At 33.3% G+C, this 15289-nt stretch overlaps 1 protein-coding gene across 4 annotated transcripts in view; it reads left to right on the forward strand.

Moving 5' to 3' along the window:
• pak5 (p21 protein (Cdc42/Rac)-activated kinase 5) overlaps nt 1–15289 on the forward strand; it is a 118111-nt gene that overhangs the window by 57894 nt on the left and 44928 nt on the right. For 2 of the 4 annotated variants that reach the window (XM_088625568.1, XM_088625567.1), the window contains exon 3: nt 2574–2618. The exons of 1 other annotated variant lie outside the window; for it this stretch is intronic. In XM_088625568.1, coding sequence (XP_088481694.1) covers nt 2574–2618 — 45 coding nt within the window. Of the gene's footprint in view, nt 1–2573; nt 2619–5646; nt 5766–15289 lie in introns of those variants that run through there. One more of the 4 variants, XM_088625571.1, reaches the window with a different exon arrangement.

The raw sequence follows: 15289 nt of genomic DNA on the forward strand, positions 1-15289 counted from the left end.
CAACAAAACGTTTAAAGGAGCTGTGGACATTCTAAAGGCACTACTGTATATATTGTATACTAATTGTGCAATAAACTTTTTAGGAAGATCTAATGGTTGTACCATGCAGAGGTTGTGTCAACTTTACTTAGCGATTCACTGAAACATACAATTTGACATGGGGTGTCTACTTTTTTGATGCCTGTTTTTGACCATACCTTATCCGTATTATTCAGTTCGTGAATTATGGACATTAAAGTTCCTATCTAATACTTGAAAGCACACATATAACTTTTTAAAAATTTTATTTGTTTTTTAATTCTTAATTTTAGTGACAATCTTTTAAAACATTACATATTAAAAGAGTGAAATCACACTGTGGCTTGTAATACTGTATACACATACTACTATATATTATTTGCTTATCTATGTTACATTTAACATGTGTCCACTTACCTTGCAAAATCCTTGGTACTGTATCCCATTTTGTTAGATTAGAAATTGATGAATACACATTTTCTAAAACTTAATATTTTATTCAAACCTAAATGCTCAGACTGAAGGCTTCTGATGGTAAGATATGTTACAGTAAATGTCAGCAAAAGCTAAAAAAAAAACTGAAATATATTGCATGCATAAGTTTTCAGACATGTGAACTCAATATTCGATGAAAGCACCTCTGGCAGAAGTTACAGACATGTCTATTGGGTAACTCTCTACTAGTCTTATATAGGCAGTTTCTGAATTCCTTCCAATTCTTAATGATTGACTTTAACCATGCTCAAAGACATATCAAGGAACTTTGAAATGTTTTTATTCAGTTTTGCTGATACGTGCCTTTATACTTTATTCCTGAGTTATTTTGAAAGCTTGATCTACATGGATAACTCTTTGCTTGAAACACACTAACTGAGGGACCATAAAGAATCAGATGGTTTTATATTTAAAATTTTAAAATTAAAATAACATGAACCACTATTATTGCACACAGAGGCCACTGTTCTCTTTGTGTGGCTCATTAAGGCAGTTTTGTGCACCTGCATTAATTTAGGTCTGAATACTTATGCAATCACACTTTTTCTATATTTCTTTCATATTAATTATCTATTTATTGATTACTTTTGTGTCTTACTTTTAATGTGTGGAGTAAGTTGTGTATATAACAGATATTAGTTTCCACTTCAAAGTGTCATGACTGCAAGACTTTAAACAACAAAATGTGAAAACTGTGCAAGGGTCTGAATACATTAGCAAGGCACTATAAATTTAGCAAAACTGAGATAAAGGTATGCAGTATCTAAGGAAATATAACAAAATAAATATGTACTGTATTTTGTTAGATATTTGTTTATATAAATTACTGTATATAGAGGGGAAAATACTTTTAAACAAGCTGTAAGGTGAAGATGTGCAAATCCATACCTTTTCAGATTATATTATTAGGAGCTGTAATTTGTACTGGTGTTATCTAGAGGTTGCCAGCCCTGGTTGTGGGGGATCTTATGGTCTTTTCTCCAGGAGAAAGTGACTTTTTTCTTTTAACTTTCTCTTTGGGGTCATTTTCTATCGGTTGTTTAAACTTCAAATGTGATTTGTTATTGGTATCACCTTGTACCAATTTTTGAGTATTAGTTTTAAATTGATTTTATTTTAGATTTAAATTTTTGAGTTCCTTCCATCATTCATGTGTGTTACTTGAAATGTAGCCTATTGGATGTCCACAGAAGGAAAATAATGCTCATTGTGGAAATATTGACACAGTAATAATTTATTCAAATTTAGACAGGATTACACTTACACTTCTCAATATAAATGACCAATTTTATATTTATGAGACATAAACCTACTGTATGACTATGGCTCAAATGTCACAGTGTGGCTCAAAGGGTTTTTCAGGAGCAAAAGAAAGAAGCCAGAAAAACTGACCCCCCCAAACACACAACAAAGTGCCCTTGATGACAAAGATGGCTAGGGTATTGAGACAATAGTATTTCATGGGGCCTACTGTGTTTTCAAACAGAATGATAAGTTTTATCTTTGCAGTCTTTCAGTAACATCTATAATAATCTTCATTCCAAACATAGACATCAGTCCTAACAAGAATTACATTCTGTTTCTATCATTTTTTATGAGGGTATAACAGCTTGAGCTTCAGAACTTGAATTTACTAAAAAAAAACAAGCAAACACTTCAAAATTTTAACATTTCTGACCATTTTGTTTTTCTTAAACAAAATCTACTGATTGTGAGGAAGGAAAATAGCATCATTCTGAAATAACAGTGATAACAGCTGGTTGTATCACATTATGCAACTGTAACGATTGAGTTTATGTAGCTGTAACACCTCCAGTGTTTAACATTGCCAACTACTTTAAAGAGCTGTTACTCCACTTTGTTGTAATTATAATAATGAAAACAGACTTTTTATACTTACAGTATCTCCTGAGCATATGGCTAAAAACTGTTTAATATGCTAAATAAAGCAAGACTGAGGCTGTTGCAAATTGACAGAAGAGTGAAGTAACAGTACTGTACCACAGGAGATATCTTTGAAGAGGGAAAACAAGGAAATAATTCTCTTGCTCTCTTCGCAGATATCTCCCAAGAAAGTCCCGTCACCTGAAACATCATTGCGAAAAGTATGCTTTTTATTACCCTTTTCTTACACACATAAATGCACATGCAATATAAACTGCCTGACACCTTTGTTAAACATGGTATAAACTAAAGTATTTTGCATTTCTTCTAGTTTGTCCTTGTTGTGGTTTGGAAAGTCAAGTGAAGTTCAGTACCATACAGTAGGTGTATTCTAGATCAAGCTTCCACCATTAGCTCAAAACTCTCTCCTAATAAAAAAAAACACTCAAAACTGGGAGGCATGCAATCAATGGGTCTTTGCTAATCTGTGAAACTTTAAGTTAATTACAAACATCATCCATAGCTTCATCTCCCAAATACTATGCTCTAGATAAGAAAATGATAATGGAAAATGCATTATTGAAGTTTTCATACTCTATGATTACATTTTATTTCAAATCACCCAATTTGTTAAGTTCTGTATTTCTCCTGTATCTCATGTCTATACCTACTGTATAAAGTGGAGCTCTAAGTACGCTCTAAGCATAAAGCAAAGTTTGATTCTTGATGCTCTGTAAATTAGGAGGATTATTAAAGAATGTGTGTACTGTAAATACAATATCTGGAGAGGGAGCTATTTGGGGGGGGGGTTCTATTTAAAGTGACCTTGATGTAAAGTATTCACATGACTTTGAAAAAAAAAAGTACAGTTTAAGCTTTCCAATATTATTTGGCCTGAAATATTGCTTAACAAATTTGTTTTGTGGTGGTCATAGTCACAGGTGGCTTTTTTGGTTCTGTTTTGGTTCTGGCTCAGGTTACATTGTACATTTTTTCAGAATTATTTTGTTCACATATTTAAATTATTACATTTATGTGTGTACTTTTCTCATTTCTTGTGTACCTTCTGAAACTTCAAATGTGCGAGTGCTCTCTTATACAGTACATTGATAGAAAAAAGGTTATCAGAAAGTTTAAATTCAAAATAAAGCTTTGTTTACTACTCTCTGAAATCCCCCCCCCCCCCCCCATTTAATTGTTATCAATCATGACAGGGATAATTAAAGCCATATGACTATTTTTGTATCACTAACTTGCCTCAAGCTCTTACTCGATCACCAGTCACAAAGGAATTAGATTTTTATTCTTCATGCTTGCAGTTTCTTAGTGTGGCACCCCCAAGGGAACAGGACAATGTACACAACAATGCTGCTTTACTTAGCAACTGATACTGTATATCATCATTTTTATTAATATCTACATTATTGTTGTAGAATGCTTTAAACTTAAATCAGTACAGGTATTTGTAGAGAAAATATACATGGTGCAGCTGTAAGGGACCTCATAACTGCTAAAGATTATATGCTAACTTTGTATTGGTATTGTCTTGTGTGCTATTTGAAGAAACAATGCTGAATGCTGGAATTACCTTAGAATATTAAAGCAAAGCTGTAATTGAATCATTTACAAATTTCAAAGATAATAACCATGCATATTTTATTACTAGTGACAGAACATTTACGTTTGCAGTGTCACATTGCTGCAAGGACTCCTGATTTATTGTTAAGTCTTTTCTCTTTTCCTGATTACAACAAAAGATGGAGCTTGTGTATTGAAATACTGTATATAGGATATCCTTTTGACAGCAATGTGGCTGACATGAAACTTACCAAATTTCAATTAAATGGCGAAATAAGAACTGCATGGTATTCAATGACCTCAGCTGTATATCAGAAGCAGTGTGCGAAACTGAAACCTGCATCATGAGATCCCTAGACCGAAATCATTGAGTGTTATCAAAGTAACAGATACATTGATATAGTGTATTACTCACCTGCTTTTTCACGTAAAAAGTGGAGAGCATTAACAGAGGATACAAACCTTCAATATTTCATTCCAAATCTTCCGACTGGCACTTTAGTATGATAAAAAAAATTTTTGCAAAAGAAACAAAATATGTAACTAATTTGGTTTGTTTTTAAAATCAAAGATCGACATTTTCAGTCTCAGAAGTTTATATGAATGTCTAAAATATATGCTTACATATTTGGAAAAACACACTTCTTTTAGGTTCAGAGTAAAGTTGATGGAAATGTACATGTGCAGGAGACTCTCTGCAACTAAATGATAAATAGATTGATCGTTCTGTGGATATCTCATCTTACTCATCTCACCCCTTCATTCCCCACCCCACAGCTATATTTGCTTTAGCAAAATGTTAATGTACTGGAAGGCCTAGCTAGAATAACAGATAACAACCCAGGCACAATTCAGACAATACATTGTAAATTTTGTTATTTTAACATCAGGGTCTCAATCGAGGAATCATAGGAGTCCAAGGATAATCATGACAGTGGTAATCTGAAGGCTGGTTTTAAGAGGCATGATGTATCAGCAAATTAGGCAGTCATCTCTTGAATTTTACAAGGCCTGAGTACTGTTACCAACAAAAATGCAGCATTCAGCAGCAGCCTTGCTGTACTGAGCCTCGAGTTGCCAATCTTAGATGGGAAGATGTGATAGTGTGGAATCAAATATCATGCTATATTTGGATGCTACAGTATTTTGTGTTTTCATAGGGAGATGTAATGGAATTGCTGATTGAACTGATGTATTTTTATGGGATTATGGAGGGCTTTTTGTCAGACGTCAACAAAATGTCCATGTACAGTACATACAGTATGCCAACATGTCAAATGTTCTCAACATTACCTGATTTACCAAATAATTCCCTAAACAAGCCTGTTGCTTGAAATGACTCCCATTGACCGCTTCAGGGAATAATCATCTCTCGGTCATTGTTGTCTTTTACAGTATAGCCTGTATTACAGTTCATAGGCATTATGCCCCATTCTCATTTCTGACATTTTATAGTTTGTAAAAGATAACACAATTAGCAAATTTAACATTCTCTATCGGTTATGTTACTGAATCCCCAAAGTGCAAAGCAGCATTGGTCAGTGATCTGGTATGCATGCAGCTGAGGAAACTTGAGAATAAAATGTACAGTACTGACCCACTCACTCTGCCTGAGCAGCTGCACTGAGGGATGCGGCTGTTTCAGAGAGTGAATTATGATCAGGCAGAAGGCGTGAGGAAACTGGGAGCAGGTGCAGTATGTCATGGATATTAAGAAGGAGGAGGAAGAAGCCAGCAGTTTATCAGTGCAGCTGTGGGATATGAAAGGGACAACTGAAACTTGCACAGAGGTGTGTTATTTTTTTTTTACTTGTGCGTCTTCTTACAGTGGTAAGATGGTATAAACCAAAATAAACAAAAAACATTGTCACTTTTCCGAAGTGAACATAATCAGTCCATTATTTGTTAAGAATGATACAGCAGTTTACTGGAGAGAAGAGATTTCATCATACAACATCGTTGATAAACATTGTATAATTCTTTATAAGTCTTTTGAGTAAAAACAGTAGGCAGGTTGAAAGTCTAATTAATTTAAGAATGTTGTGTTAGAACACCGACAGATATGCATGTATGCGTGTAACGGTTGTGAAATGTGAAAACAATCTATTCTTTTGACTGAATAGATCATTTGATTTGGGCTCTCATCAGTTTGTTTAGGATCTTTGTCTCTAGTAAATGTGTATTTTTTTTCTGTTTGAATTTAGGTTTGGACTTGAAAATAACAGATTGAAATACAGTATGGTTTCTTGTCATCTGATCTTTACTACTTACCTCAAAAATAAACAATTTGTCAATATATGCAGATTGGTTGTTTTGGGGGTATAAATATATTTATTGGTTTGTAAATGGTGTGCAGTATCATTTTTAATGACTGTGCTGTTATTCATGTTACTCGACTAAAGACAGTCATTTAATCTATTTTAGAGTCATATCCTTCTCAGTGGTTTTCTGTTCAAAGCATTGCATTATACAGTATCTTTACAGATTAAGGACATTTATGGAAAGAATAAAATGTCTTATTCAGTGGCCCTTGCTAGCATTTTGACATGATGTGTACATTTCTCTGGCTTTCCTAGACTCCAGGCCATCTAAATTTATGCTTTAGTTTTTCTACCAAGTAATTGTCTGTAATATACTCAGGCTAAACATATTTCATCAATGCATTATCCCTATGTCACAGCTGACTTTATATTTTACTTAATTTAAAGCCTTAGTTTGGCAAATTATATGACACATGATGTTTTAAAGGCTTTGAAGCAGGCCTGTCCACTGTCCCCCAGTGGTGATTTTTATAAATGCATCATCTCTTACACTGCATTCATGTATTCTTCTGAAATTAGATTGTATATTGTAGGACAATGCAGCTTTTACAAAAATATTTGTTATTTCAACTGGACCTTTATAGCAGTTTGTAACCTTCAGTGAAAGCAAATATCTTAAAGTAATTTGAATACAGAACATGTTAATCGGTTTAATGTTAAAAGGGCCTTGGTTAACCAACACTGCAAAGAGAGATTATCGGATTGAAATTAAGGTGGTGGTTTAAACCACACATGCTTATTATTTTAAATATTTGAAAAGGTCAACTTCTCTCTACTTGGTTGACCAATCCATTTTTGTAATCCTAAATCTGGGTAATATAGCACTATGAACATAAGTAGTTTATGTGTAGGCTGCAAAGGAACAAGTAATAGGTTTATTCCAATGCTGAAAAAAAGAAGAAAGAAAACACAATGTTTCGGCCATGGAGCCTTCTTCAGGTGTGAGCTCACACCTGAAGAAGGCTCCATGGCCGAAACGTTGTGTTTTTTCTTCTTTTTTTCAGCATGGAATAAACCTATTACTTGTTACTATAAACATAAGCCAAGGAGTTTCAATTTAAAATGCATGCTGTATTGTTAAAGAGACCTAAAAGTATTAAATATCTGCCAAGAAACACTAACGTTATGCTTTGGACACCAAGGAAGAGGCTTGTGTCCCATATAGGAGAGTGTGTCATTTAGTCTCTATGATAGAAAATTAAAGTTAATGGTTATTAACATATTCCTTTTCATTCTATGCATCACAATTGTAGAAAATGTTAAAAATTGCACAACATGAAAGCTTTTTCACACCCTGGTGAAATCCAGATTCATATTGATATTTGTAATTAAGTTTAATGCAAAACTGTCAAATGTATTTCTGTTACATAAAAATATTTTTAGTAGACATCCATAAAATTGGTGATAATATCAAAAAGGAAAACAAACTGAAAATATATAATTTTTCAACTTGTCTTGTTGATACAACGAATCCTAATGATTTTTTTTTTCAGGTGTTTCTGAGGTGTCTTGGCTTACATGTACATTACACAACACGTCATCTGATGTTTATCTGTGATGTGATGTGTGTCAAATTGTCTGAGCTCTTGGCAGTTTCTTTTTTTAAATAAACTTTGAAAGTGCAACATTTGCTTCTACTGTTTTGGTACTGGAAGCGAAAACACACAGATGGTACAAAGCAGCCTGTAAACAATAGGTCATAAAGTAATTTCAGGGATTTTCTATGTAAAAGAACCACAGACCATAAAAGCTATGTTTAGTTTTAATACTTTTGTTTTTGTTTAAGGAAATGGACAGAGAATTGTCAACCCCTCATATTTTTAGATTCTTATTAACCATTAACATTAGAATTGAGAGAAAGAAAGTTACAGCATCAGAGAATTTAGAAAATGATATTACACTGCCATCTAGTGATGGATGCGTTGCCCTCATTTAGAGTATTCCTTTGTCTTCTGTGTCTTCAAATTATTTTAAGGACATATTCAGTCTTTGATGTAAAATCTTTGTCTTTATCTCAATCTTTGTCTTTTCTGCAGTTTTTTGTATTCCCACAACAAAGAATTCTTTATGTAGATGGTTTGCCAAACAGCTATTCATCACCAAATTGCTTGTGTCGAGTTTGAGACTTTCTTCACATTTGTCAGCACTTCCTTGATTCATACAATTCTTTCCACAATATGTGGACACTCTTTTGTATTTTTCACCAGTCTTCACTTCTGACCGTAAAAAAAAAACAACTTACAGTTGAAGCAATTCCATTTTTGCAATTCACTAGAAGTTCCTGAATCATAGCCTCTATGGGAGCATTGTTAATTTCCTTTTCAGGATTCAGAATGGCCAGGCAGTGATCTCAATTCCTCCCAGATAAATCAGTTAAAGTGTCTACTAAATATTGCAACACTTTTGTAAATACAAATAATATAGTATAAATCAGTATAAAGCAAACCTATAAAGATTGGATCTAATATTACAACTGTAATGAAGCCCAGAAAAGCAGAAAAAGTAGCAATGAAGCAAAAGCTTTTTGTGAAAATAGTGGATTTATTTTAATGTTAAAAATATTGCAAGCTGTCTATAACATCAAAGTTATTTGTCTTTTGGGATCCACCTGTACATTTAGTTATTATTATCCTAGGATTTTATCAATCCAGTAATTGACAACATGTTTAGCATTTTCAGAATCCGGAACATACAAAAAAGGTGTACATGTAGTCATTGATTTTTTTTATTTTGCTTCGTTTACAGTGTTTTTATTTTTAATTTGAACAATGTTAAAAATAAACATAGAAGTGCATTTAAAATAAAGAAGAGGAAGCACTTCGTTAACCAAAGGATTAAGGGAGTATAGAACATATTACCCAGCCATGTTGTTTAAGCCGGTACCCTGGCTTCTTTCAAGAAAAAGTCAAGATGAAATCCTTAGATCAATTAATTACTAACTACAAAACAGATTTTATGGACTAAATGCCCTCCTTTTATTTTTAAAAATTCAGACATTAACTGTTCCACAACTGCCTGTTCTCTTGATAGATTTGAGTCTTTCAGTGTTTCATCTAGCCTGGATCAGAAAATGTGGACAATTGCTCTGTAAATGTTCTTCTTGAAGTTGAACATTTTTTTTTCTCAGTTTGCACTGTCTTTGTAAGGGGATATTTCTGATGTCTTTAGACATTTGTGTTATTTGTGCAAGATTGAGGAATAAGAAAGGTAATCGACACCCAACAAATTAACTACTGTATTTAAAGTAAAAAACAATCATATTTAACATCTTTACAATCTAAGTTAATTCTCCAATGAAATACATATGTACCTACATTATAAATAACATTTCAACAGTAGTTATTTTATTTGGCTGCAATTTATAGTTTTATTTATTTTGTTTTCACTTGAAGTTGTCTGTTATAAATAGTTTACTGAGAGTTCAGCCAGAGGGCAAAAAACACTTCTTTTAAAACTAAAGAATTAAATACTTATTAATAAAACATTAAAAAAATGGAAAAGTGGCATTGCTGTTGAGTGATTTGCATAACACTAGAGCATTTAATTAAACCTAGAGCAATTCTATTTTGCATGTTTCTAAATAGTAATGAAGTACAGTTTTTGCTGTTAGTGAGTGTTCATTGTACTGCATATGGAGGCTGAAAAAGCTTTTGGTGATTCATGTACCCTAGAGCTGCTCAGAATCCACCCTCCCAGGTCAGATTTAGCTGGAACAGCTGCTCGGCCTTGTTTGGCTATTGAAAGATGAACAAGCACATTTAATGCTCAATGCAATGCATAAGATAAAAGTGAACATCAGAGCTTGCTGTTAAGTGAGCACAATGGCGGTCAGTTTAGAGAAATTGTTTCATACAAGAAGATTAGGCAAATGGTACTGAATGTTGAAAGGGAAGAAAACAAAACAGATACAGAGGTGCAATACAGTACACTTAAAAGCAAATTAATTCTTTTGAGAGTTTGCATAAAAGAAGAACAAACCAGGCAGACCTTATTCCAAGGTCCACAATGCTATAATTCTTTTTCGCTTGCGTCAGTTTTATTGTTTCATTGTCATAAGATACAGGTACTGTAAAATGTATGTTTGAAATTAATGTTGTTAACTAAACTACATAAAGTATGAATTTTACTTTTCACAAAATTTTATTTCCTTAGTCCTTCGGTAGAGTAGAGTAGTAGAGTAGTTTATAGCCATATGTACATGTACAGTACGTTGAAATTCTTAATCGCACTGAACTATCTGGACATACACTGTAGAACAGACAACACCACACAATGTAGACAACAGGAACAATAAATACGTAGGAGTGATAAAAAAACAACCCAAAAAACATGGTAAACCATGCAAAAAGTACGTAGTGCAGATGTGTATTGATTAATAGAACATTAGCCAAAAACAGTGACTTTTAGCACATATCTGAGGGTGTTTTGATCAGATATTACGATTTAGCTTTAGAAAAATTGATGCCAATAACCAAAGCTTTTTAACATCTGTCATGCAAATAAAAGAAAAACACATACTGTATAAGGTTTCTGCAACACAGAAATTGTCTCTTTTGTTAGCAAACTTAACAGTTATTCACACATATAATTCCATTATGGCACATTTACAGGTTTATTTTATTTTTGTTTTGTAAGTTAATAATCATACAAAGGCATAGCTGGATATTTTTCTTAAAGTAGGGGAATGACAAAATTGGTGGTCGACATTTTCTGTTAGAAAAAGACTTCAGTTTCATTAGGCAGTGGTGGTCATAATCCCTGAAATCTACATTGGTGTTTAGATATTTGTCATATCCACTCAGAACTAATAAAAATAAAAGTGTATAAGCAGTTTGCATTTTGTCTTTACTTTTTCATATTTCATTTTCCCAAATAAGTTAGATCCATATTTCCATACTGTACGTCATACCACTTCCAGTTCAGAGTCGAGGGGGAGCCAGAACCTATACACCATGGATGGGATGTCAGTCCATTGCAGAGTGCACACACACACTCACACCAGGGTCAATTTTCCCAGAAGTCAATTAATCTAGCAGTATATCTGTTGTCTAAGAGAGGAAACAGGTGCACCCGGAGGAACCCTACACAAACCTGGGGAGAACATATACTGTAGACGCCATACAGATAGGAGAAATTGAAATTTGCATCTGTAAACCCCATAATTGAAATCATGGTCCTACAGTAGCTAGTCCTAGTCCTAGTCCTAGCAATGCTAACCGCTGCACCACCAGGAAGTCGGATAAATAATTATTTTTCTGTATATCTGATTGTGTGAAATGGTAATGGAAATGAGCTTTCTCTCACTGTCTCAGTTTCTCAGATGAGATGTATATAAAGTACATTAAAAAATTCCACTTATATACAATACAGTACTTCCATTTAATTTCTTTTCATGTTGAGTCATCATTTCACTGGTTATTGTTCCAAGAATTTTAGATGGGATGGCAAAAACAAAAACAGTACCAAAGTAGAACAATGGACACATGGAATTTGTAACAAGTCAGAAGAAAACAAGGAAAAACAGCTAATGGAAACTAGTCCTTAAAGACCTGAGCAAAGCAACCTTGTACTTGAGGGAACTTTCATCCTTTGAAAGTTCAAAGCCTTACTGTTGTAATGACCAGCTGATACAGAAGCTTTTCATTTTTTCTTTTGAAGTTTGCCCTTGTTTTTAGCTGGACTGTGTCCTTGCTTTGAAGACTGATGCACCAAAATGGTACAGATTATAACTCAATTACTCAGAATTAGTGTCCCATAAATTTTAAAACCACTACTTGTATGATTTTCTCTCTCCCTGTCTGTGTGTCTCATGGAGAGCAGGCTGGGCTAATAAAATGATCTTATCTTCTTATCTCTTATATTTATTTTTACATGTCAGTTTTTTCGTTTTTTTATAGAACTTTTTTATCGGTTGTTATATTAGTATGACTTCATTGTATTCTAATCTGCTGACATCATTTTTTTCATTTAACAGTTTTTAATATCACCTAGTGTTGTTTTCACTTTTAAAATTGTGTTTGGAAAATCTTATTTTATTTGATATTTCATTAAAATCATGTCTGAAACTTGGGAATGGACACACCTAACCTTGCATGAACAGTTAAACAAATTAAACAAACTTGAAGTAGTTCAAGCTCAGCCAATTTGAAGTATTAGAAATTTTGGGTACCTAAATTGCAAAAACTATAGCTGCTCCTTTCATGGTAAAGAAACAATCATTTCTGCTTCTTCAAGGACTAGTATTGTTTATTGATGGTGCAGCATATTTGAAATCCTTTGGTAATATCTGTCAATTTTCAAACTGCTTCTGGAACATTGTACAATGATTTTTTGCAGAGATTCCGTGTTTGGTCTTTACAGGCTACAATGACCATTGTAATTTTCTGTTTGACCCAATTAATGTTACTTAATCAAACCATCTTATCCCTATAACATATTAGGACTAATTAGGAAATTATTTAAGCAGGCAGTTATTTCAAGGGACATTTCAAAGCTCCTGTATTGGCTCTCGAGGAGCAAGTAAACAAAATGAAAGAAGTGGTAATAAGGTGACCTTAATTATGTTTTTTAGTATAAACTAGCAACTATTTTTTGCTTGACTTCTGTTCCAAATACAAAATCCCAATTGGACACTTTTAATCACTTCAGGGCAATTCTGTTTGTATCAGTTAGTAAAAAAAAGCAATTTACAAAAAGAAGAGAGATGTAGACAATACTTATCTGGAGTGGTTATTAAACCAATGAATATTTATCACTTTGTGTTACATAAGAATAACGGGTGCAAAAGCTTGTGAGTATGAGTAGCCAGTGCAAGACTCATGAGATCAGAGGAGGCTGAGACACCATTTTTTTTGTCTCTGTGTCTTCATGGAGTGTTTCTTATGTAATACATTGCTTCTTGATTTTAATAATGAAATGTGTATACTGTATATATGTACCTGTTTCCTGAATACTTTCTAAAGGACCAAAGCAGTCTAGGTAAATCCAATTTCATTATGTTTTTTTTTTCTCAGTTTTTGTTAAATTGGTTGCAGTGTGGTGTATCAGATGTAAAAAATGATGTTTTATCATTTGAAATTGAAAATTATCTAATTTATATCGCTAGTGCAGTATGCATAGAGTATGATTAGTGCAGGAAAGCACTAAAGGGTTAATAAACATTTAATACTTAATAATTTAATAATTTAATGCAATTGAACTGTCAAACTGACAACTGAGTCTGCTAGCCACACACAGCTGCCGTACTTTCTGGACTCAGTGTGCCACCTGGCAGTTTTACAGTGCAGTGCAACCCTGCATCAGATTATTCAAAAAAATAAAAATGCCATGATGCCTTACTATACAGGATACTGCAGTGTTTACACTGATATACCTATTGACACCTTGCACATTCTTGTATGGATACAATCCTTTAATACTGTAAAGTATTGGTGATTTGACACAAGTTTTATAGTGTCTTAAAAGGCAGTTGACTCTCACTGGAAGGGCCTGTGGCAAAACCCTGGAGCTACTGATATACAGAAAGCCAGAAGATCCATAGCTGACCATATTCCACCCCACGTTATTTAACCAGTTGGACATGGTTGTTTACTGTGGGCTGTTAGTACAGAGTACTGTAGGCTGCAAATGGACCTTTGAGCTCAACCTGTACTCTGAATGAGCACATCTACATTTTAAGACAATCGAGTGCCCTCATTTTTTTATCAAGGGACTTTAGTTCACCAGTTCGTTTAACACACAAGTATTTTAGCACACATGTATTTTCATTTCACTGTGCTTTAAAAACTGTATTTTTTCATTTTCTAGAAAGCTTGCTAAGGTGCACTATATGTTCTGCTTGTCTGTTTGCACCGTTTAACTATCCTGTAGTATTGGTTTATAAGCAGAATAAAAATTAATTAACTTTGTCCAGTTTAATTTTCTATATAATCCAGTTTATTATTTTTATTTCCTCATGTTTATCTATTGACCATATATTCAAATATGTATCCTTGGGTATGGGAATCCCAAAAAAAAGGTCTGTACATCATGAACTATATTGAAGATTTGTGCAGACACACATAGATATCTGTTATTCCTAGTTTTTTCATAGATTAGCCACCGTGTGGCGCAAGCAGGCCAAGTAAGCACACTCCCACTTCATTGATTTCAGCTAAGGCATGAGCCTGAAACAAGCATCTCAAAATTGTATGTGTTTTATATTTTTGTAGCATCTTTGTATAGTTTCTGTACCCTCACAAATATTTATTAAACAAGCTTGGTCAGATGGAGACTTTTTGGTAGTAATGTCTCAGGTATTATTTTTTAACATGAGTTGTGAAATAATTCAACTTAGTATCCTTACATAGGAAAAAAGCTTTTCTGGTTTAATTTCATTACATTGATACTGGTATTTCTTCATATTATATTAATGTCATAAAAATATTATCAGTTATTTAAAACTGATTTGTCAAAGAAAACCTGTAATTCATTCATTTATTCTAGCATTGGTATTTTTAATTTAAATATATTGTGGAGTATCAGGTGTACAGTGTTACCATGGTGTCCACAGCATATCAAGTCAGCTAATAATTGTCCCTCTTAAATTAATATATGTATAACATTGGTAGGCCATGAACAAATGAAAACTAAAGGTTGAATTAGTGTTATTCATGTTTTGTATACTCTAAAACTTGATTGCTTAGTTATAAAAATAAGAATAGACTGTACACTGTATGTGCTCTACTGATTGAAGCTTGACTGTTAATGTTTTATTTTGTAGTGGTTTCACTGTGCTGTTTTCCAAAGCTCTGTGAAAGGAAGATATTTGTTATAAAAATACTTTTTTTGCATACAGTAACAACCAAATTATTTTCTTGTAAACGTTCTCATTTTACAAAAAAGTACAAGTGTATATTTAAGCTGTCTCTTCTGGACTGATGCCTTGTGTCATTTGTATACAATATACAGTATGTCTTTTGCAGCAAAAGCTATCCTTCTGTACAAAGGCATTT

Source organism: Lepisosteus platostomus, chromosome 3 (assembly GCF_059453375.1).
Source record: "Lepisosteus platostomus isolate fLepPlt1 chromosome 3, fLepPlt1.hap1, whole genome shotgun sequence".
Taxonomy (NCBI): domain Eukaryota; kingdom Metazoa; phylum Chordata; class Actinopteri; order Semionotiformes; family Lepisosteidae; genus Lepisosteus; species Lepisosteus platostomus.